Source organism: Colossoma macropomum, unplaced genomic scaffold, assembly GCF_904425465.1.
Source record: "Colossoma macropomum unplaced genomic scaffold, Colossoma_macropomum, whole genome shotgun sequence".
Classification (NCBI taxonomy): Eukaryota; Metazoa; Chordata; class Actinopteri; order Characiformes; family Serrasalmidae; genus Colossoma; species Colossoma macropomum.
In genome coordinates, this window is record NW_023494787.1 from 45,453,877 (window position 1) to 45,476,200 (window position 22,324).

The following is a 22,324-nucleotide window of genomic DNA, read 5'->3' on the forward strand; positions in this document are numbered from 1 at the left end:
TTATTTGTCAGAGTGCAGATGACTGTACGCTGCACAGAGTGGAGAATATCAGTGCTGGTGAAGGGAATGAAGGGGGTGGAGACGCAAAACTGCACAAACTGCAGCTCACGCGCTCTTCTCTGGCGCTTTACTACAAGCACGTGAGCCTAAATGCCCCGGGAGGAGGGACTGAGCGCGTGCTCGAGGGCGTGGAGTGGGGGTGTTGACCCAGAGGAGTTTCAGTACCGTGGACAGCGCCGCCGCTCCGTCATCATCTCCTCGTTCGCGCCAATGGAAAAGCGTCCGCGTGGAGAAAGCAGCTCGCGCTTCTACAGCCATGCGTCCAGGACCTAAGTGAGCGCAGTTTCTCGCGAGGGGACAGTGGATTAAACGCGGAGTTTGGCAGGAAGGATGCCCGAGCGAGGATGTGTACCAGCCGCAAGATCATCTGGAGCCTGCTGGTGCTCTCGGTGCTGGAGATGGGGCTCGGCGTGTCCAGCATCGCGCTCGGCGCGGTGGGCATCAGCAGGGTGCACGCGGGCCACAAGACACAGCAGGGCGACGCGTCCCCGGTGTGGAGCGGGGTGTGTGTACGTTTCACTTTTCATTGTTGTCTTTCTCTATGCGAATGTTACCACCTTCAGCAGTTCCGTTTGACTTAACAGGCTCGTCTGAAAGGAGACTTTGTGGTTTTACTATGATTTTAACAGGTTTGTGCCAGAAAAACAGCGAATCACACGGATCTCTGACAGTCTGTGTGATTAGAGCGCATCGCTGTGCTCAGAAATCTGGACGCGCTGCCTGTTTAAAGCAACAATCTGACTTTGTGCTGCTTTGAACACAAACGTATTGAAGGGGAATTCCACCCATCTTCCAAATTTCCAAAACTGTTCAGCAATTAAGTCCAAATAGTGTCAAAAACACATGGTTCAATGGATTCCTTAATGGGTTCCTTAAAGAACAACGTTTTTCCTAGAAATGTATGTCCAAACCATGCAGTGCCCTTTATTTTTAAAAGGGTACTACAAACATATTGAAGGGAAAATTCCACTGATTTTTCAAAATTTCCAAAATTGTTCAGTAACAAAGTCCAAAAAGCATCGAAAAGGCATGGTTGAGTGGATGATCCTTTGAAGAGCCATTACTGAAAAAACATGTTTTTCCTAGAAACGTATGTCCAAACCATTGAGCACCCTTTAGTTTTAAAGTGGAAATTTCATCGATTTTCCAAAATTTCCGAAATTGTTAAGCAACATAGTGCAAAAAGTGTCGAAAAGGCATGGCTGAGTTGATTCTTCAAAAAACCATTACTGAAAAACCACGTTTTTCCTAGAAATGTGTGTCCAAGCCATGTAGTATGCTTTATTTTTAAAGGCAAACATTCTACCAATTTTCCAAATTTCCAGAACTGTTCAGCAACAAAGTCCAAAAAGTGTAAAAATGCATGATTCAGTGGATGGTTCCTTAAAGAACCATTACTGTAAAACAAAGTTTTTCCTAGAAGTTTATGTCCAAGCTATGTAGAATGCTTTATTTTTAAAGGGAGAAAATTCCATCGATTTTTTCAAAATTCCAAAATTGTTCAGCAATGACATCCAAAAAGTGTCAAAAGGCAAGGTTTATTGGATGGTTCTTTAAAAAACCATTACTTTAAAACCAATTAAAGTTTTTTTTTTTCTAGAAATGTATGCCAAAGCCATGTAGTACACTTTATTTTTCAAGGTAAAAATTCTACCTATTTTCCAAATTTCCAAAATTGTTCAGCAACAAATTTTACAGTAAGTCCAAAAAGTGTCAAAAAGGCATGGTTCAGTGGATGGTTCTATAAAGAACCATTACTGTAAAACCAATTAAAGGTTTTTCCTAGAAATGTATGTCCAAGCCATGAAGTACCCTTCATTTCCAAAGGGAAAAATTCCAATGTTTATATTTTCCAAGATTGTTCAGCAACAAATTGTTCAGCAAGTCCAAAAGTGTCAGAAAGGCATGGTTCAGTTTCTTAAATAACCATTACTGTAAAACCAAGTTTTTCCTGGAAATATGTCTAACCCATGCACAACCCTTTATTTTTAAAGCAGAAAAAAAAAGTTTTTTTCAAAATTTCTGCATAGTTAAATTGCTGAAATGTAAACACAGTCATTAAAAATGGTTGGATTTAAAATGATTAATTGTAGAGAAATCTACTGACTCAGATTTCTCCACAGTGGTCACCATAGGAACCAGGGGTCACACTGTCTACAACAGCAGTTCTCAAACTGAGGGGCTGTGACCCCCAGAGGGGTGCTAAGGGGTGCTGCAGAAAAAACTTGGAAATGGAATCTCTTAGTGTGTTAGATAGTCAGTGTATTAAATTTGCTTCGGCCATATCTAAAGAAGTATTAATCGTTTAAAAATGGTTGATGCTATTAAACACCATTAAAATAAAATGTGCCGACCAAACACAACTTGTGGCCGTACCTCGCCCACTAAACAAGTTATCCATAATGTCATATGACAGGACCATGTGCTGGTCAGAGATAGGTAGCACAAAATACAGGGTTCTGGTACGAAAGTAATGTCCAGGGGGCAGGAGGGTGGGCACAGTGTAACTTAATATCCACAAAGGACCTTAGACTGAAAAAGTTTGAGAACTGCTGATCTACAATACAAATACAGCAGTTTTATTTACTATCCAAAATGACGAGTGAATCTTCATGTCTTCTTGTTAAAGAGTCTTTCCAACTTTTACAGTATCTGGAGGTTCTTTAAAGAACCCTTTTTAGGAACTTCATTTTAAGGGTCTAATGTTAACTGGGTTATACCAGGAGATTTAAAGAGTGTAGTAGGTAACTGTAATTATGTAAAAGGGCTGTCACTATTCATTACATCAGTACTTGAATAATCTTACAACTATTTTGGCAATTAATAGAGTGACCAAAGCTTTAAAAAGGCCCTACATTAAAAGTGGATTTAAATAACCAATAACAAACCATATATTTCCATCAAAACATTCCAAAATGCTTAAATGGGGAAAGATAAACTAAGGGGCCTTTAAAAAGACTTAACAGATATAAGCACTATGAAAAATGCATATGAATGCATTCTTCAGAAGTAGAACTGAATGATTAAAATATGCACTGCTGATCCATCAAGATAATCAACTGTTATTTAAAACCATTTAAACAGTCATTTAAGAGTTTAATCAATTAATCAATTTATTCCACTGATTTTTTAAAATATTTTACATAATTCGATCATTGAGATGTAATCAAAGTCATTCAGAGTGGTCTGATGATGAAATGCTGGATGGTAGAAAAACTTACTAACTCAGATTTCTTTATAGTGGTGTTGACAGGAACCAGAGGACACAATGTGTACACAAATATAACCACTTTGTTTACTATCCAAAACTACCAGTGAACCTACAGGTGCCTTCTGAGTTTTTGTTTGTTGATGATGGTAAAAGTGTTAAATCTGGAAAAAAAAGTTTTCTTTGCAGCCTAGTTTGCTTTACAACACACCGCATGTACCTCTCTTAATGAATTAAAAAAAACATGCTTTAGTCCAAAACATTCTCTCAAAGCTATCATAAAACAATGTTTCAAGCAGTGTATCTATAACCATTTCATATAATAACTTCCTGTGATGGAGCTTTAAGAGGCTTTAAACTCTTTTTTCTAGAATAGAGCATTTCACATCAAACCACTCTGAATGACTTAGTTTACATGGTAATAATTGAATTATGCAGCAAATTAAAAAAATCGATGAAATTCCCCTTTAAGTAAATAGTGTAAAATCTTTTCAGGGACATGTTCAAGTGGAGAGTTAAAAAAAAAAAAAAGATTTTATTGTAAATTAAATTTTAGACTTCAAGTTTAAATTTCAGAAATTAAGTTTTTGACAGTTCTACAGTTATAAATTTGGTTGTAATTTAAGATAAATACTTAAGATGTTTTATTGCAGGTGGCCACTGAACTGTCATATATACTGTATGTGTGACACCTTCATTACTGACACAGTGTGTGATTGACAGGGTTGGGATGTAATAGAATACAAGTGTTAGGAATACGCATTGAGACTATAGTTACTTTTACATTTTTAGGAGAATATTTTTAAAATACTTACTGGATAAATTTGAAAGAAACACTATCAATGCTAGTTTATTAATATTTTAAAATCAGCACACAGCATGTAACGATTGACTCTAAAAGGAACTCAAAAAATGCTTCTGTACAAACATTGAAGTTCCTGCTAAAGACTGAGTAGACTGATAAATCAATGTGGTGATCAGTTATTAATCTCAGTTTTACTGAGCTCTACTAAAGCCTGAGTAGACTGATAAATCAATGTGGTGATCAGTTATTAATATCAGTGTTACTGAGCTCTGCTAAAGCCTGAGTAGACTGATAAATCAATGTGATCAGTTATTAATCTCAGTGTTACTGAGCTCTGCTAAAGCCTGAGTAGACTGATAAATCAATGTGATGATCAGTTATTAATCTCACTGTTACTGAGCTCTGCTAAAGCCTGAGTAGACTGATAAATCAATGTGGTGATCAGTTATTAATCTGTGTTACTGAGCTCTGCTAAAGCCTGAGTAGACTGATAAATCAATGTGACGATCAGTTATTAATCTCAGCGTTACTAAACTTCGTTGAAGGGTGGTGGAACTGCGCTGTGATAAGCTTAGTGTTGGTGTTGTACTGGACTCATACATGCATTTTGTGGCAAGTCAAATAAAGGCCATTAATTGAAAACCAAATAGATACCCACTTTGTCATAACTACCCACAAGTTTGCTTAGTTCTTGAGATGGCAGTGGAATTGTGGGAGCGGTAGTGGACTAAAGTAGGCGATGGGAGCCAAAATAATGTTGACAATTTTTCCAACTGCAAAAAAAGGGAATTTTTCATGAAACTATCAATAGAAGAATCACACAAAGAACAGTGCCAACCAGTAACAGTAAGGAATAGTGTGAAGTAAATTAAAATAAATGGAATCTTTTTCCATTTTTTGGAAGCTTTATTAATATGTGTTCTAAATATCTACTGAATATGTTACTTTTTATGTATTGTAATAGAACATGGTGTATACAGCATTTAGCCGTCATTATTAAGTGGTCTGCCCAGTGTTAATGATTGATAACTGTCTGTCAATAGCTCTGCCAGGTTCTTTTATCATTAAATTGCTGTCAATATCAGCAACAAGAACATTTTCATTTCAGTAATGTGTCTCTGCTGTTGTTTCCTCTCATAGTTCCTCGTCTGTGGACTCTGTGGGATGCTGTGTGCGAAAAAGAGGACTGGCCTGGTTGTGAGTACACACGCTGTTCTAGCTATGCTCTTAAAACACCTGCCTCTGTTTCCGCTTGTCATATGTGTGCCAAAAATATAGGCCACAAGTTTCTAAAACTTGCAGTAGATGCAGCATATCTGAACCTAAGCTATAGCTGATGGCATTGGATGCCGGGGACCTTGGCAGTCTTGTGTAAATCTCTAAATGCATGACTTAAATTCAGAGGAGCATGTGGCCTTTCATAAATTGAGAGTGGGTGATGTTGCAGAAATGAAATATTATGATAACTGAAGGCATTTTCATGCTACACGAATAATATAATGGTGTATAGTTTTTTCTGATGTTTGTGAACCAGTTGGAATGGATAAAATGCACCACAGCAGTGCCACGTTTAAAAAAAAAGTATGAAAGCTATAAGTATAATTATGTTTTTAATTCAGTGACTGCACTATTTAAGAAGGAACATGAGAAATAGATATAAATGAAAATGAAAAAGTGAATAAAATAATATGACATATAGCTAAATGAGACCTGACTACCCATCGGGGGCATGGCTATTGAAAATGTTACAAAATGTTATTCATTTGGTCTCCTAAATAGAATAAACCCAAAAGTTATTGAATCCTCATGCCTTTCTTTCCAGCTTAAGCAAATGAGTGACCTGCAAAGCTCTCCTTTCATATACCCACCAGTTTTCGGCAGCAGCTATCACCATGGCAACACTTACACAGCTGCATGCTGCCATCGTTTGTGTAAAGATAAGGTTTTGTACAAACTCTGCAAACAGGCACAGAAAGATGCTTAAACACAGCATCACACTGTTTGACCGTATCAGACTGAGGGAACTTCACTGTGATTTAGCTTTAGTTTTAGCCTAATGCTTACCCAGCTAAGGGGGGCTAAGTAAGCAGTAAAGTTGACCATAGTAAAGATAACAAAAAGCAGAAAAATGACAACATGGCAATCGTGTTTAAAATTATTAATAAATGTAAATATAAATATACAAATAAAATATGTGTGTATTATCTTGTGATGAAACCTATAAATGAAGTACACTCGTTGGTGGTTGTCAGCTTCACTGAAATGTAGGGGGCAGATTTACCAGTGTTCTGCCCTGTTTTATACCTTGTTTTAGTGTTAAAAAGTTGCTGTTAGGATTTACTAAAAAAGGGCAAAAGGGTCTTTAGTGCCTGTAATAAGATGAAAGGGGTGGAGCTGATTGTTTGCACTTTTGCCTTATTGCATCTCAAAGCTCAGAACACTGTGAGGAGAATATTAGACATGAGGATTTGTTCTGATTTACTGAGGCTGACAGTAAATACTGACTGTGACAGTGCACTGTTTAACACCTGATAACAGCATGTCTTATTTTTGGTGATAACGTGGCTGACACTGTCGTTACTGAGAGGTATTTTTTGTGATCACCTGCCTAGTGAAGTTATTCTTAATTTGATGAAGACAAAACAGTGATTTTAGCTGGTATTTCCTAAAAGTGGGTTGGTAACACTTTATTTTGAGTGGTTCTTTTAGATGAAACACTCAACAGATATTTAGTAACATGTCAGAAACACCTTGCTGTTGTCGGAAGAAAACCTTGTATCTCCATTTCTGTTGTTTTTCAGTTTTTGACATCATTTGAAAATGCCTGTTGTCCTTTACATTGTTCGTAAATTTCATGCTGAATGGACCAAAAGAAACAGCACAGAATGACTTGTGAAAATGTCTGGTTCCATTGACTTACATTAAAAGTAAAGTATGTTTTTTCATTCTCCTGTAAAGTTACCATTTTGGAGCAATATGAGGGTTAGGATTAGGTTTTGGGTTGATGTTAAGTTTAGGGTAAGGATTAGGCCCAGGGTTGGGTTTAGGTTTTGGTAAGGTTGGGTAAGGTTAGGTTTTGCGTAATGGAAGTAACATATTAACAACACATCTACTTAATGTATCAACAGAACGTCTACAAGATATTTACTTCAGTGTATTCAGATGCTTCACTACTGCTACTTCACTGATATGTTGTTGATGTTTTACTGATAATCTGTTAAGAGTTTATTAATCATCCACAAAGCACCACTCCAAAAAAAGTTTTACCTCTTGGTTTATTTTACTCTCATTAAAGAGTTTGAAGAGCAGCTTCTGTCCAAATAATGAATTGACTGTTTTCTTTGCCAAACTATTGTGAAACTCTTTGGCTCTGCAGTCACTGAATTATAATGCTTTAATGGTCAGTTGTGTGGGCTATGAGTTGCAAAAGGTTGAGAACTCCTGGTCTAAGACATACTGCTTCTTAGCTGCCCCCTCAGATTGTGAGCAGGCCCTCTAAAATTAAATTCCGGCTACACCACTGCAACCAATGAGCTGCTTGTTAGGAGAGAGTGGGGCAAAACTTGACATGGGGTATAAAGTAACATGGATATTTTCATGCAGTTAAACATCATCATGTGTTCCCATAGCAACAGCGTCAGTAAATGTTCATAGCAGTTGGGCAGATATTTCTTGAGATTAATCCTCTTGTACTTTTACGCTTTTATGGTAGAACACAGCAAAAAAAATGAGAAGTCTGCTCAACTTAAAATGATACAGTAACTGATTAAATGGCTTTTTTCTTGAGTTCACTCAACTTGAGGACACGAGAGTTCACCCAACTCAAACTTCTTAGTTGAGTCAAAAATACTCTCAGCTACTGTTTCTAGGGCTGCATCTCAGTTAGATAAACAAAACCAGTTTCTCCACTAGCTGGCGCTCCTTCTATTACACAGTCACATCTGGCATATTTTCCTTTTGGGCTTCCGGATATGGACAGCCGTGGCATTGCTGGGATTCAAATCCTCACATCCTCCTGATGTTGGGATGAACTATTAGACAATGCCATGCTTTGCAGTTAAAACAACAAATTAGTTTAAACGTATTGTATTAAACATTTGTAGACACACAATCTGAGTTGCTTCAGGTGTTCCTGAGTGGTGCAGTTGACTAAGCTGTCACCCCAACAGGAGGTTGTGAGTTTGAGCCCCAACGATGCCATAGCCATCCATAAGTGTTTACCCAGGAGGAAAAATGTCTAGCAGGATTGTTTGATGGAAAGAGTTATGGCTAGTGGGGAAGCTGATTACTTCTATTTACCTCACTGAGATGCAGAATTAAAAAATCAAGAGAACTTCTGACTCAACTAAGAAGTTTGAGTTGTGTGAACTCTGGTGTCCTCAAGTTGAGTCAGCTCAAGAAAAGCCATGCAATCAGTTACTATATCATTTTGAGTTGAGCCGACCCCTCATTCATAACAGTGAAAAACAAGACCGTAAAAGTAACGTTTTCTTTATATGTTCTGTTAATTACTGAGTTAAATCATATAATTCACTCATATATTATATAAAATATTTTCTTGGTGAGGTCTGAAGAGCTAACCAGGCCAGAGTATGGCCTCCAAATGATGAGGTTAGTTTAACAGTGTTATAGCTAAGCCACCAAAAGTAATTGGAGAGAGAACTTCAGATTCCTGCACATATATTCAAAACAGATGTTTCGGAAGTCTTTATGCACAGATTAATCACAGTTCTACAACAGATGCTGTGTAAATGTTGATGATATTTATCTTGATGCACATAATTTTATACATTTATATTGAAATGCTTGCATGGTTCAAAAACATAGAATTCTATTAAATGACTTATTTCCCATTAACAGACTTTTTAGTGGCTGTTATAAATAGACCCTCAATCTGTTACAGTTAACCTCACCTATGGAGTAAATTCTAATCTTTTTACTCACTCCACTTTCACTTTGGACTTGAATGGTCTTATTATGGGTCTTTTTTGTGATCAGTGCAGTTCAGTGTTGTAGATGTACTGATCAAGCACACCATGATACAATTTTTCACGATAATGAATAAACATCATTATATTTCCCACCTCATCATAAAAGCAGCTGTGGGAAGACATATACTTCTTAGCTCAGTGAGAAATGAAGACGGGCATCTGTTTGGACAATTCTGCACAGACATTATTCCAGGCTGACTGACCCAAACCCCTCAGCAGGACAACGCTGGTGGATGAAGCACGCAAATCCTCTACTTGAGTGAAAGTACAGAGACCCTTCATGAAATATGAATACTGCTCCAATAAAAAAAGTCCTCCATTTAATTTTTTACTCGAGTTCAAGTACAAGAGTACTTGTGTTTAAATGCGCTTAGAAAAATACTGTGGTTTATGATGGTTATAATATTGCTAGTACGTAAGTATAAAAAGTTACATTTTGTGATGTATTATGGTTACAATATTAGTGTATTTTGTATTATTAGGCTTATTTCTTTAATGTAAGAGTTCATTAATGCTGCCTGACATCCAAACATGTATTTGAAAAAGTTTGTTTAGGAAGATATGAGTGAAGATTTCAGAGCACTCATTTGAAAATTGATCATTCTTTGTGATTTCTAATATGTTCTAACTGATTTTTTAGCCTCTCTGCATGAAAAAGTAAAATCTAATGGAAAACAAACCCATCAAGAGTCACAGATCACCAGTCATCTATTTAATTTCCAGTCAAAACAGCCATTAAATACAAGTTATTCATTTTTCTGAAAAGTGATTAGATACAAGATAATCCATTTGCATAATCAAAGGAAAATAAGTGAAACAACAGAAGTTCAAAAATGATAAAAGGTACATAAAAATGTTATTAATAATAATACATTAGACTCATAGAGCACTTTTCAAGAACCCGAAGTCACTTATAATTGCACTCAAACACAAAACACCAGAAGACAAACAAGAAAATCAAATCCATGGGACTCCTATGGGAAAATGGGACTCCTAACAACCACCTGGAAGACCTGGTAGACACCAAAACTGTCCCTATCAGACAAACAGCACTTAAAAGCTTTCATCTTTGAGAGAGAGGAGAAAATCAAGCTGCTTCAGATCTGAAAACATCCACATCCATCCTTCCACTGTGAGAAGACGACTCAGCGCTATGGGTCTGAAAGGATGTGTAGCTGTCAAGAAGAACCTCACTGAGAAAAGGAAACAGACACATCAAACAAAGAAGCTGAACAATGGACTGACCACCCCAGAGTCCAGACCTCAATGTCACTGAATGTGTTTTGGATTACTTTGATAGTGAAGAGCAGAAAATGCAACCAACTTCTAAGACTGGAGGTGTGGAAAAATATCCTTGCAGATTTCTTCGAAAAGACTGTGAAAGTCTCCTGGACAGAAGGAAGGGTGTAATAGAGGTAGAGAGTGGACACAGACAATATTGAACAATATATTATGAATAAAACAATAAATGTATTAAAATACATTTAGTTATTAAGGCTGTTATAGTTCTCTGGTAAATATATCGCTGTTGTCAGAAGAAAACCTTGTATCTCCAAAATGGTAACTTTATAGGAGCAGGAAAAACTACTTTAATTTAATGTAAGTCAATGGAACCAGAATTTTCAAAGTCATTTTGGGCTGTTTCTTTTGGTCCATTTTTCATGAAATTTAGACACAATGTAAAGGGCAACAGGCATTTTTAAATTATGTTAAAAACTGAAAAACGACAAAAGTGAAGATACAATGTTTTTGAAGATACAAGCGATATGTTTTCTGCATTTTTCCTGAAATAATGTGTATTCAATGTCCATTTTGACTGGAAATGAAACAAATGAAGGGCAATCTCTAACACAGCATTGAATAAGGCTACCATTTCTGAGATCTGACATTTTCTTATGGCAGCGATGGTATTTCACTTTTAAATGTGACGGAACGAAAGTAAGATGTCAGCAGGATTAGAAGTGCAGTGAAATATGCAAGATTGGATGTACTTGGTGCTTGGACCCCTAAAAAGCAAGCTATGCATTCCAGTGCAGTCGCTTAAACAACAATCCATAATACTGTAACAACCAACTGTAACACTTTAGTACCTCGAGCTAACTGGGGTCATTTGTTTAGGATGCCACATTACTGCAGTGCTTCCAGGCCCACGCGTTTCTGCACACCGATCTGCCTGCACGTGTGCAGAGGCATGCCGCCATACAGCTACTGCAGATTCAATTAGGCACCTTGAGAAGTGCAGTGGAGGAGTCACAGGGGAGAGTGTTAATGACAAATCAATAGCAAAGTGAAACCTAGTCTGGAAGGACTTAACGTCTCTCCCGCTGCCTGACTGCCTGTCTTTTTCTCTCTCTCCATCTGTCTTTTACATGTCTCTCCCGCTCTCGCTCACTTCCTCCCACATATCCCTGTCCCATGCCTTTAAAACCTCCATGCTTTTCTTATTGTTCCGTCACTTCTGCTCCATTTTTGCACCATTTTCTAGATTCATTTCCCAATCTTCTCTTCCTCTGCCTCTCCCTCGCTGATTGGATTTATTTGATGCGCTTCGCACACGACTCAACTGTTTCCACACAATGGAAAAATGACTGAATTGATACTCCCTCTCGCTCCGTAATGGCTCTTTGTGAAGGCATTTAGGGCACTCTAGCATGTTAGAGTCTGCTGTGAATCACTCTCACTGTTTCCACTGTCTCATCGGTATCCACTTGCTCCAGTTAAGCAGTAGAGGATCTGGGTTTGGTGTGGAAAGTGCTTATCTAAAATTATTTGTATGGCTTAAAAACACTGAAGCACCAGAGCCCATCTGGGTGAGGTGAGAGGATAATGGCAATGGGCTTGTAGCCAAAATCACCATATGGCCACTTTAGGGCGTACTGCAGGTATCGAACCCAGCGCCTTTCTACCTTCTGACTTCACTGCACAGATTCCAGACATCACTGCATAATTCAGTATGGCTGGAATTGAGCTACACCCTCATCAGTCCAGAGACTGGACACTGTAAAAACAATGTTATGAAATGTTCTCTGCTGCATACTAAATAACATCATATTTTTATTTTATTTATTTATTTTTTTTGACACTGGGAAACATAATATCTAGCGTCCACTATACAGGACATTTGGACTTGCATGAAATGTGAGAGTGTTTGAAAAATGAACACATTTATTATCAAAAGCAAGAGCATTGATTTTTTTTTTTTTTTCTGTGTTTACTAAATGCACAGTTGCATGAAAAAGTTTCTAAACTCTTTGAACCACCTGGGCGTCTGCATGACTCCTAAAATATGAAACATTTTTCATAATAATTGTTATATCATGACAATAAACAAAGAGCTTTTTATGTCAAACATACTTTGATATATATTACTACATCTAAAATGAAAATGAAACATGAGGTTATGGATGAAACAAAGTCAAAAAACATTACATAAGCTATATTACATTTTACAAAGAATTCTGTAATATTACACATAATACATTCATTTTATACTCTAGCCCAGTGTTGTAGACAGAAATGATGTTTCTGTGTTTAGAAATAACGCAGGAAATGAATTATAGAGACATTTGGAAAAAGGATTGAGTTTGAAAAGCTATTGAGCTTCACTATGTTGTTGTAGCTAATTGAAACTAGGCAGGTTTCAAACAACAATATATTTGCCACCATGCTAATGCCAGCTGCATTATGCAACAAAAACTCTGATTTATCCTAACAGTGTGACCTTACACACACACGCACACACACACACACACACACAAAATATCATTTTACATTAATAATGCATTTCACTTTCAGCTTTTTTGACAGTTGTGTACAACCCTATTTCCAAATAAGTTCAGATGCTGTGCAAAATGTAAATAAAAGCAAAATTCAATGATCTGCAAATCATTTAAACCCTATATTTCATTGAAAATAGTACAAAGACAACAATGTAAATGTTGAAACTGAGAAATGTTCTTGTTTTTTAAAATATTTATGCCCACTTTGAATTTGATGCCAACAACACATTCCAAAAAAGCTGGGATGGGGGGCATGTTTACCACTGTGTTTCATCACAGTTCAGAGGCTCCTTTGTTGTATTTTTAATTTTATAATGTGGCAAATATTATCAGTGCTGACAGGTCTGGACTGCAGGCAGCCCAGTTTAGCACCCGTAATCTTTTAATACAGAGCGATGCTGTTGTAATACATGCAGAATGTGGTTTGACCTTGTCTTGCTAAAATAATCAAGGCCTGAAAAAGACGTCTGGATGGCAGCATATGTTGCCAAAAACATGTATATATCGTTCAGCATTAATGGTGCCTTCACAGATGTGCACATCACCCATACCATGTGCACTAAGGCACTCCCATACCATCATAAATACTGGCTTTTGAACTGTGCACTGATAACAAGCTGAGTGGTCTTTATCCCAGAGGCCACAGTGTCCATGATTTCCAAAAAGAAATTCAATTGTTGATTTGTTGGACCACAGGACACTTCTCCACGTCCCCTCAGTCCATTTTAAGTAAGCTCTGGCCCAGAGAAGGTGACAGCATTCCTGGATCCTGTTTATATATGGTTTCATCTTTGCATTTTAGAGTTTTAATTAGCATTTTGTGGATGCAGCGACGAACTGTTTTCACAGACAGTGGTTTTCAGAAGGGTTTTTGAGCTCATACAGTGATTTCCACTACAGAATCATGCCTATTTTTAATGCAGTGCTGCCTGAGGGCCCAAAGATCACAGCCAGCAAATATTGTTTTTGGCCTTGTCCCTTGCATACAGAGATTTCTCCAGATTCTCTGAATCTTTTAATGTTATTATGTATTAAGTACGTTAATCTTGAATTGCTGCACTATTTGATTGTGCAGTCTTTCACAGAGTGGTGAACCCATCCCCATCTTTACTTCTGAAAGTCTCAGCCTCTCTGAGATGCTTTTTTATACACAATCATGTTACTGACCTGTTGCCAATTAACCACCAGGTGTGTGTTTTTTTTTTTTTTAGCATTACATAACTTTAAATAGTCTTTTGTTGCCCCCATCCCAACTTTTTTGGAACGTGTTGCTGGCATCAAATTCAAAATGGGCATATATTTTTCAAAAAACAATAAAATTTCTCAGTTTCAACATTTGATATGTTGGCTTTGAAGCATTTTCAGTGAAATATAGGGTTTAAATGATCACAGTGTCCCGGCTTTTTTAGAAATGGGGTTGTACTACAATGTCTCATTTGGTTGAATGGAATTATTGCTGAAAGGAATGTTTTGCTGCTAATGCAACTTTGCAAAAATAGCTTTGAAAGAATATATTTGCTGCATATTTTGTTGTTTTTGTCAAAATATGTAAATGATTCACATTGAACATGTTAGAGTTGCTATATAGCTTTGCATTTTCAGTTTCAACTAGAAAAACAAAAAGAACAGCTTAGCCACCATGCTAACATTAGCAAGAGTACATGTACAATGAATAGCATTTGAAATTAATAATATATACTACATGTAATAAAATAATATAAATAAAACAGATTTGTGTGCTGTGTTTTCTCATAATTTTTAAATGGGGATTTTTACCAACATGTTGTAAAGGTTGTCCCACCTGGTGACAGTTTCTACAAAAAACAAAAAACAAACAAAAAAACATACTGTATTCATGTCCAGAACATTGATAGGTCAACTGGAGCAAGTACAGCTATTAACCCTTTAAAATCCCAGGCTTATTACACACTAAAGCTTATTATCCAGCAACTACAGGGACTTCAATGAAAACTGGTTGAGCTACTCCACTAATAAAACTTTGGGCCTGCTGGTGGGCCCTGGATTTTTGGGGTCTCTGAGGTCTAAGGGCATTTTCCTTTTTGCAAATCTTCTTAAATTCACCTTTAAACGCTCTTGCATATAACATGAAACTCATATGTTTCATATCTAAATGCTCTGTTATCTTCGTCACTGCTTTCCAAAGCTGCTGCAGCAACTTCAGCGGCTCTAAACTCTCTGCACGCCATTTCACATGAGTCTCTGATGTGGACTGAATGAAGAATGAAGGGTTTCAGCCGTGATGGTCAGTCTTAGTGATTTCTTGAACGTCCATTGGTCAGTTTCACACAAAATGTAGATGGATGCACAAATCCACCAGTTACACATGGTCAGAAGCAGATGTTGTGTATCTCAGCCCCTCTCCATAGCCTCATAACTCCAGATGTGAGTCTCGTATGATCTCATGATAAGACGGAATGAAAAGGGCGACACTGCAGATTCAGGAAATGTTTGAACCGTATTTCTGTGCTGTATCATCACAAAGATAGAGAAACATATATGGGTCATTTTCCATTTGGAGTGGGAATTCAGGTGGATACAATAAAAATATTAATTTCTTTCATCCCAAAACTAAATAATCTTAATATGTCCATCTCCTATTATCATAAATGCAGAAAGAAGAGCTTCATTCCAAAGATATTTTACAGTCACTGGTGTTGTATGAATATGGTGTAACACCAGTGATTGTAACTCCAGTGACATTCTGGTTAAAACTGAGGATTTTGTAAATTGGCTGACCCGTTGGTGGTCAGGTGACCTTGTGCAACTATTTAAAATCAGTAATAAAAATGATATTTGGCATTATTTTGACAACATTTTAATTACCCAGCCATTAAAGCACATAACTCCAGTGATACATAGAAGTTATGAGCTGCCTGATAAACAAAACTATTAATAAATTAATGAAATATAGTGTGCAAGTGTGACCCTCTCATGCCTTGAGATGCTTCCTCTCTGATGAGCCTCAACCCAAAGAAGCGGTTTAATAGAGCTGAAAATACTGTGTTAAAATGTAACATAAGTCCTGATAACACCGGTGACCAAAATCTCTGTGACAAATGAAAATTTTAAATAAAATACATATGTGTTAAATGCAGTATAACATTAATGATATAAAAAGTAAACATGAATCTGTTTTATACAAATTCCTGAATAAAACCTCTTAAAAATATTGTTTTATATTAAAAATAGTTTCTCAAATGTTGAAAATTGGTTATGTGACGAGCTGTTTTACAGATGCAGAGCGACTGTAAAACAGGATAAAAAAAGAAAAATCAGAGAAATCATAAGGGAAAAGTGTTATTTAATCTTAGGTTAACCATGTAAATGTATATACCAACTTTTGGAGCAGTGCATCATATTTAAAGCATTTTTTTTAGCCCTGCAAACTTTGTGACATGGTTTTGCACAAGTGGAGAATGACCCATATAGAAACATTGAATTTGACACACAGGCAAGTTCGTGGACTCCAGAGGGTTAATGAGGAGCAGGGGACGGATCTTCTTACAGTGCATACCCAGTCCATTTACAGCTATGAGTGCTAGTGTGTGTCACTAATGAAGGGTGCAGTGATAAAGAGAGTCGTGACCGTGGCTAAAGAACACGAGGGAGTGTCTACTCTCACTGTAATCTGAGGTAAAAGTTACTGGAAAGTGATGAGCTGGCGTTTTGTTGACATTAGATAACAGCTCTGTCTGCAGCCTGTCTGAACAATTAAAAACAAGAGGCCAGCACAATCTGTAATGGCCACAAAAATGCTCTCCCTTTCTCCCTCCGTGTCTCATTCATTCAGTTTTACTTTGCTGACTATGCTTTGACCTTCAAGATGCATACATAAAAAATGTGAAAACTATAAAAAAACACTAAAAGCTGGAAGATTGTCTGGAGTGTGCTGGTTCTCCTGTTTGACAGCTTCTAACAGCTTATTACTTCTGATACAGTAATACTATACAAACATACCTGGAAGTTTGCTGGAGGTTTGCTGTTGCTCCTGTATGGCAGCTTAATAAGGCAGCAACTAATGATTATTTCAATAATTGGTCAATCAATCACTTTTTATTATTATTATTATTATTATTATTATTATTATTATTATTATTGTTAACTGCCTAAACAAACCATTATGTCTTCTTTGCCCTGTCACACCACCACCATCATGTTCCATCTGTATGACAAATGATTTCTTCTTTTATGGTGCAATGAAACAACAGAAGCTATATCGCCCCCCCACTCTTCCTGTTGTGTATTGCAATCTGTCAGAATTATCATGTGAATCATATGAACTCTATAGAGCATTACAGAGCGCTTTTTCCTAAAACAACAGAAGCTATATCGCCCCCTACTTTTCCTGTTGTGTATTGCAATCTATAGAATTATTATGTGGATCATATGAACATTATAGAGCATTATAGAGTGCTTTTTCCTAAAACAAGAGAAACTATATTGCCCCTTACGCTTCCTGCAGTGTATTACAATAGGTCAGAATGACTGTGTTGATCATATGAATGTTATAGAGCATTATAGAGCACATTTTAGATGAAACATTTTAAACATGAGTCTGTGCTCAGCCTGCTGCGTTTGCTTTTTAAACAATATAATCTATGTCGCCCCCCAGCACTTCCTGTAGTTTATTGCAGTCTCTCAGATTGATCGTGTGGATCACATGAACATTCCCAGATAGTAAAAGAGTGGTGGCCCAGTTCTGACCCACGTTTTCTTCACACCGCCATGGAACACGTATACTGCCACTGAATAATGAAAAAACATGTTCCAGGACACTGACTTATTATTCAGTGTTCAATAAAAAACAAAATTTCCTGTCAGCCATGAATAATTTTAAACCAAATTTGAATTAAATTGCAAACTAGGATTTGCTATCCGTGCTGATGTTTTGCTATTGTGTCAAACTACCTTTTTTTCATTTAACAAAAAGTGTTACAGAGGCCATTATACTGCCATAACTCTTCCAAAAGTGGACCAGATATGTTTGAGGACACGAAGGCCTGATAAGCATTCTTAAAATAGACCACTTTTAACTCACATGCAGTTTGCCAGTGCTAACAGTGGGCCAGCAGTGCTATATGTTTGCCAGAAATGGCGCACATCTGCATGCTACCTGAGTTACAGTAGAAGTTATATAGCATAAGTTATATAGTATAAGAGTATAAGGCTTATGACATACTAAGGCTTAATATTCAGTAACTACATGGACTACAATGCAAACTAGCCGAGCTATTCTTAGGTTATAGAAGTGTATAGTAAAACTTTGGGCCTGGCGGTGGCCCCTGGCCATTTAGGGCATTAAATAAATGATGCAACAACACATTAACTTTTTTTTCTATAATCAATGTCATTGCTGTTTCATTGACTTCTTAAGCTTGCTTTCTTTTTTCATGGTGCAATAAAACAAAAGAAATCATATCGCCCCACTCCCCACACTTTACAGTCTGTCACAACGACCGTATGGATCATATGAACATTACAGGGCATAACAGAGTGCATTTGTTTATAAGTAGATGACCCATGAGCACAATGACCTTTTCCCATAATCAGGGTTGTTGATGATTATTCAACTTTGCTGACCAATCACTGCAGCACTTATAACTTAGCCAACTTAAATGATAACAGAGAGTAAAAATGTGTGTCTATAATTGTATCTCTCTCTCTGTCTCTCTCTCTCTCTCTCTCTCTCTCTGTCTCAGATGATACTGTTCTCAGCCTGCTGCATTTGTGGCCTGATCGGAGGCATCCTGAACTTCCAATTTGTGCGGGCACTGGTGAAGCGGCCTGACACCGTGCACTCCCTGCATCTGGCCACCATGTCCTTGGCCTGCCTGGGCATTAGTAGCTGCACGCTGTCCACCTGGTTGACCTGCCGGCTGGCCAGCAGCGAGCAGCAGCGCATGTTCCTGGAGCGCGAGCACTCGCTGCATCATTCTCACGAGATGGCCGAGAAGGTAGAGGAAGAGCAAGAGGGAGGAGTACTAACACAACACACCCACCACACACACCTGCACACGCTCTGACACACACAATCATGTACAAAAGTTCAGTTTATTACAAACATAAATTCTCTTACAGGGAACGCACTGCTGCACAGTTTAATGTACAATTTACAAAAAATGCATTTGCTGTTCAACATGTTGAAAAAAACATATAAAATGTGCCATATTTTTTTTCCAGCTATTTATTTAATTCCAGAAATAAACAGTAATTATGTATTAAAATGTGCAGAAGTCTGTTCTCTGTAGAGGATGTATAACTTATTTACACCTAGAAAGTCAACAAAACATGTCATTTTATATATTTATGTGTACCATATTTGAATTAAATTTGATTTAGCTGCCACAGTATCCAAACTTTTGCATATTACTGTATAAAAATTATGACAAATTTTCAGGTACCACTTTAAAATAAGACCCCCCTTATAAAGCATTTATGAATGGTTTAAAATTAGATCATTAATGGTCATTAATTAGGCCATAAACACATTAAAAATCATTAATAAGCAGTTATAACACACAAATAAAAAGGGCAACAGTGATGTGTTATTTGCCTAATAGTGAACCCGCATTCATTTATTTACACACCTAAAAATGATGGCTCTTTAAGGGTTCTTTAGTAAAGAAAATGGTTCTATGTAGAATATGAACACTCAAAGTACCCGTTGCATAATTGAAGAGTTCTTTGCACCATGAGCGTTCTTCAAATTACTGAAGAATGTGCTGAAACGTGTTCTAAATAGCACCAAAAAGGTTCTATTCTCTATCAATCTGACAAACCATTTCACGATTCAAAGTACCCTTTAATCAAATAAAGGGTTCTTTGAGTGTTCATGGTTCTATATAGAACAAATTTCTTTACTAAACAACCATTAAAGAACCATCATTTCTTCTTGCAATTCTTGCTGGTTGCTTATCTTACTTTGTCTTTTTCATCAGTGAGCATTATAAGCTTCATCAGATATAACAGCTCAGATTTTCCTCTTTTATTAATGTGTTATAACTGTTTGCTAATGATCTTTAAGGTGTTTATGACCGAATTAATAACCATTGATAAACTCCTTTTAAACCATTCAGAAATCATTTATAAGGCTAGTCTTATTCTAAAGTGATACCAATTCTCACTTATATTTCACTATTTCAAATTCTAGTCCATCAAATGTTTACATACAACAAGTTGACTTTGCCTTTAAATAGCTTGGAAAATTCCAGAAAACAATAGCATAGCTTTAAAAGCTTCTGGTAGGCTAATTGACATCATTTGAGTTAATTAGAGGTGTGGCAGTATTTGGAGGCCTACCTTCAAGGCCTACTTGCCTCTTTGATTAACATCGCCTTTGCCTAACATGGAAAAATCAAAAGAAATCAGCCAAGACATTAGAGAAAGAATTATGGACCTCCACAAGTGTCCTACAAATAACCATACCTTGGTATGAAAAATACAAATCAATCTAAGATCAACAGCCAATGACCTTGTAAATATGCTGCAGGAAACAGGTACAAAAGTATCTACATCAACAGTAATATGACCTATATCGACATGACCTGGAAGGCTGCTCAGCAAGGAAGAAGTGACTGCACCAAAAATGCCCTGACAAAGCCTGGTTACAGTTTGCAACTGCACATGGGGACCAAGACCTTACTTTCTGGAGAGTTGTCCTCTAGTCTGATTAAACAATAAAGAAACTGTTTGGCCATCATTAAGTATGGAGGAAAAATGGGGAGACTTGTAAGCTAAAGAACACCATCAAAGCAGTGAAGCATGGCGGTGGCAACATCATGTTGTGGGGGTTCTTTGCTGCAGGAAGGACTGGAAGGAAAATTATGAGATATTAAGGCAACATCTCAAGACGTCACCCAGGAAATTAAAGCTTGGGGGCAAATGGGTCTTCCAAATGGACAATGATACCATACTTCCAAAGTTGTGGTTAAATGACCATCATAAAGCCCTGGCCTCAATCCAATAGAAAATTGACCGCCAGAACTGAAAAAAAGTGTGCCAGCAAAGAAGCCTACAAACCTGAGCAACTTATTGTGACAAGCTTGTGAAAGGCTACCAGAAACTTGAAGTTAAACAATATGAATGCAATGCTACCAAATAGCCACAAGGAAAGTGATGAAAAGAAATAAAAGCTGAAAAAAAAGAAATAAAAGCTGAAATTAATCATTGTCTCCAGTATTATTCTGACATTTTACATTCAAATGAAGTAGTGATCCAAACTGGCCACAGTGGGAATGTGTACTAGGTTTAATTATTGTGGCTAAGGTGTATGTAAACTTTTGACTGCAACTCTGTGTGTGTGTGTGTGTGTTTATATATATATATATATATTGATAGATAGATAGATAGATAGACAGATATATATATATATATATATATATATATATATATATATATATATTTTTATATATATATATATATATATATGTAGATATATATGTATGTATACATGTGAGGGGAGATCCTATAATGACTGAGGAAGCACATCAAGAGTTATGTTACAATAAAATCTATATCCAAAATGCCTCATATTTCAAACGTAGTGATAAGTATTGTATATCAATTAATAACTTCTTGTTGCTCCACAAAATAATAGAACATCGAAAGACCCTTTGATGTCGATTTTATAAAGTAGTAGTTAATGTGTTAGTTAATATTTAAAGTCAGAAATTTGTGTAGAAGCAAACTACTATTATATTTATTACATTATGCTGAGAAATTACAAAATTTTGAATTGTAGTATAGATGTAAATGTATTTCTTATCCCTAAAATAACTTTGTATTTCCTTGAACTGTAGTGAATGTCTCTCTCTCTCTCTCTGTGTCTCTCCCCAAACAGGAGGTGCTAGATAACTCCAGCAACGGCATCCCCCAAATCACATACAACGGACGCAGTGCATCACCGTGACAGTCTGACATCTGCACAGTCTTGGCAGGACCATCGCTGTGTGATAAGTGGTGCTGACGTTATTGGGCTGATGGCCATCAGTGGGACGCTTTTCGGCTCTCCTTGCAGACTACAGACTCTGGGTCAGGTAACACTACTGTGGCAAAAAAGAGCTCACCTCTGTGGACTGACCGCCAATCAGCATTCAGTTACTCGGTGACCTGAGAAGAGGTCATTAAGAAGTGCAGTAGATTGATGACATGCATAGAGCATTGTACCCAAATGAGCACAAAGCGAGCATGCATAATCCTTTCCTTTCCTCTCTCATGCTACCCCCCCCCCTCCTTCTACTCCTCCGTGTTGCATTCATCCTGCATCTCTCCATTAATCCCTGATGACAGGTTACTGGAATGTTGATGCTGATATTGTAATGCTGATCTGTATGGCATATTGAATGCTCTGACCTCAAACATACAAAATGCACAATGTAAAATGCTTGTAAAAGGGACAAATTATTGATTTACAGTATTTTTATATATAGGCTTCGTATGAAAATGAAATAAAAAAAGACTG

The 22,324-nt window shown here is 37.0% G+C and overlaps 1 protein-coding gene across 2 annotated transcripts; it reads left to right on the plus strand.

Moving 5' to 3' along the window:
• Positions 1-404: 404 nt before the first annotated feature.
• Positions 405-21,772, plus strand: LOC118805132 (transmembrane protein 196). 2 transcript variants are annotated; one of them, XM_036565743.1, is made up of 4 exons: positions 405-569; positions 5,214-5,270; positions 18,564-18,842; positions 21,707-21,772. In XM_036565743.1, exons 1-4 carry the CDS (start codon positions 405-407, stop codon positions 21,770-21,772), a joined length of 567 nt encoding a protein of 188 aa, XP_036421636.1. The 2 variants fall into 2 exon arrangements, with proteins under 2 accessions (XP_036421636.1, XP_036421637.1); XM_036565744.1 differs by having other exon boundaries at positions 18,564-18,818; positions 21,704-21,772.
• Positions 21,773-22,324: the final 552 nt, after the last annotated feature.

Bases quoted from the DNA above. Each gene is read 5' to 3' on its own strand.
- LOC118805132 (XM_036565743.1), top strand. From the start codon at position 405: ATGTGTACCAGCCGCAAGATCATCTGGAGCCTGCTGGTGCTCTCGGTG. The intron at 570-5,213 runs GTACGTTTCACT...TTCCTCTCATAG, and splicing joins CGGTGTGGAGCGGGGTGTGT to TTCCTCGTCTGTGGACTCTG. The intron at 18,843-21,706 runs GTACTAACACAA...CCCAAACAGGAG, and splicing joins AGGAAGAGCAAGAGGGAGGA to GTGCTAGATAACTCCAGCAA.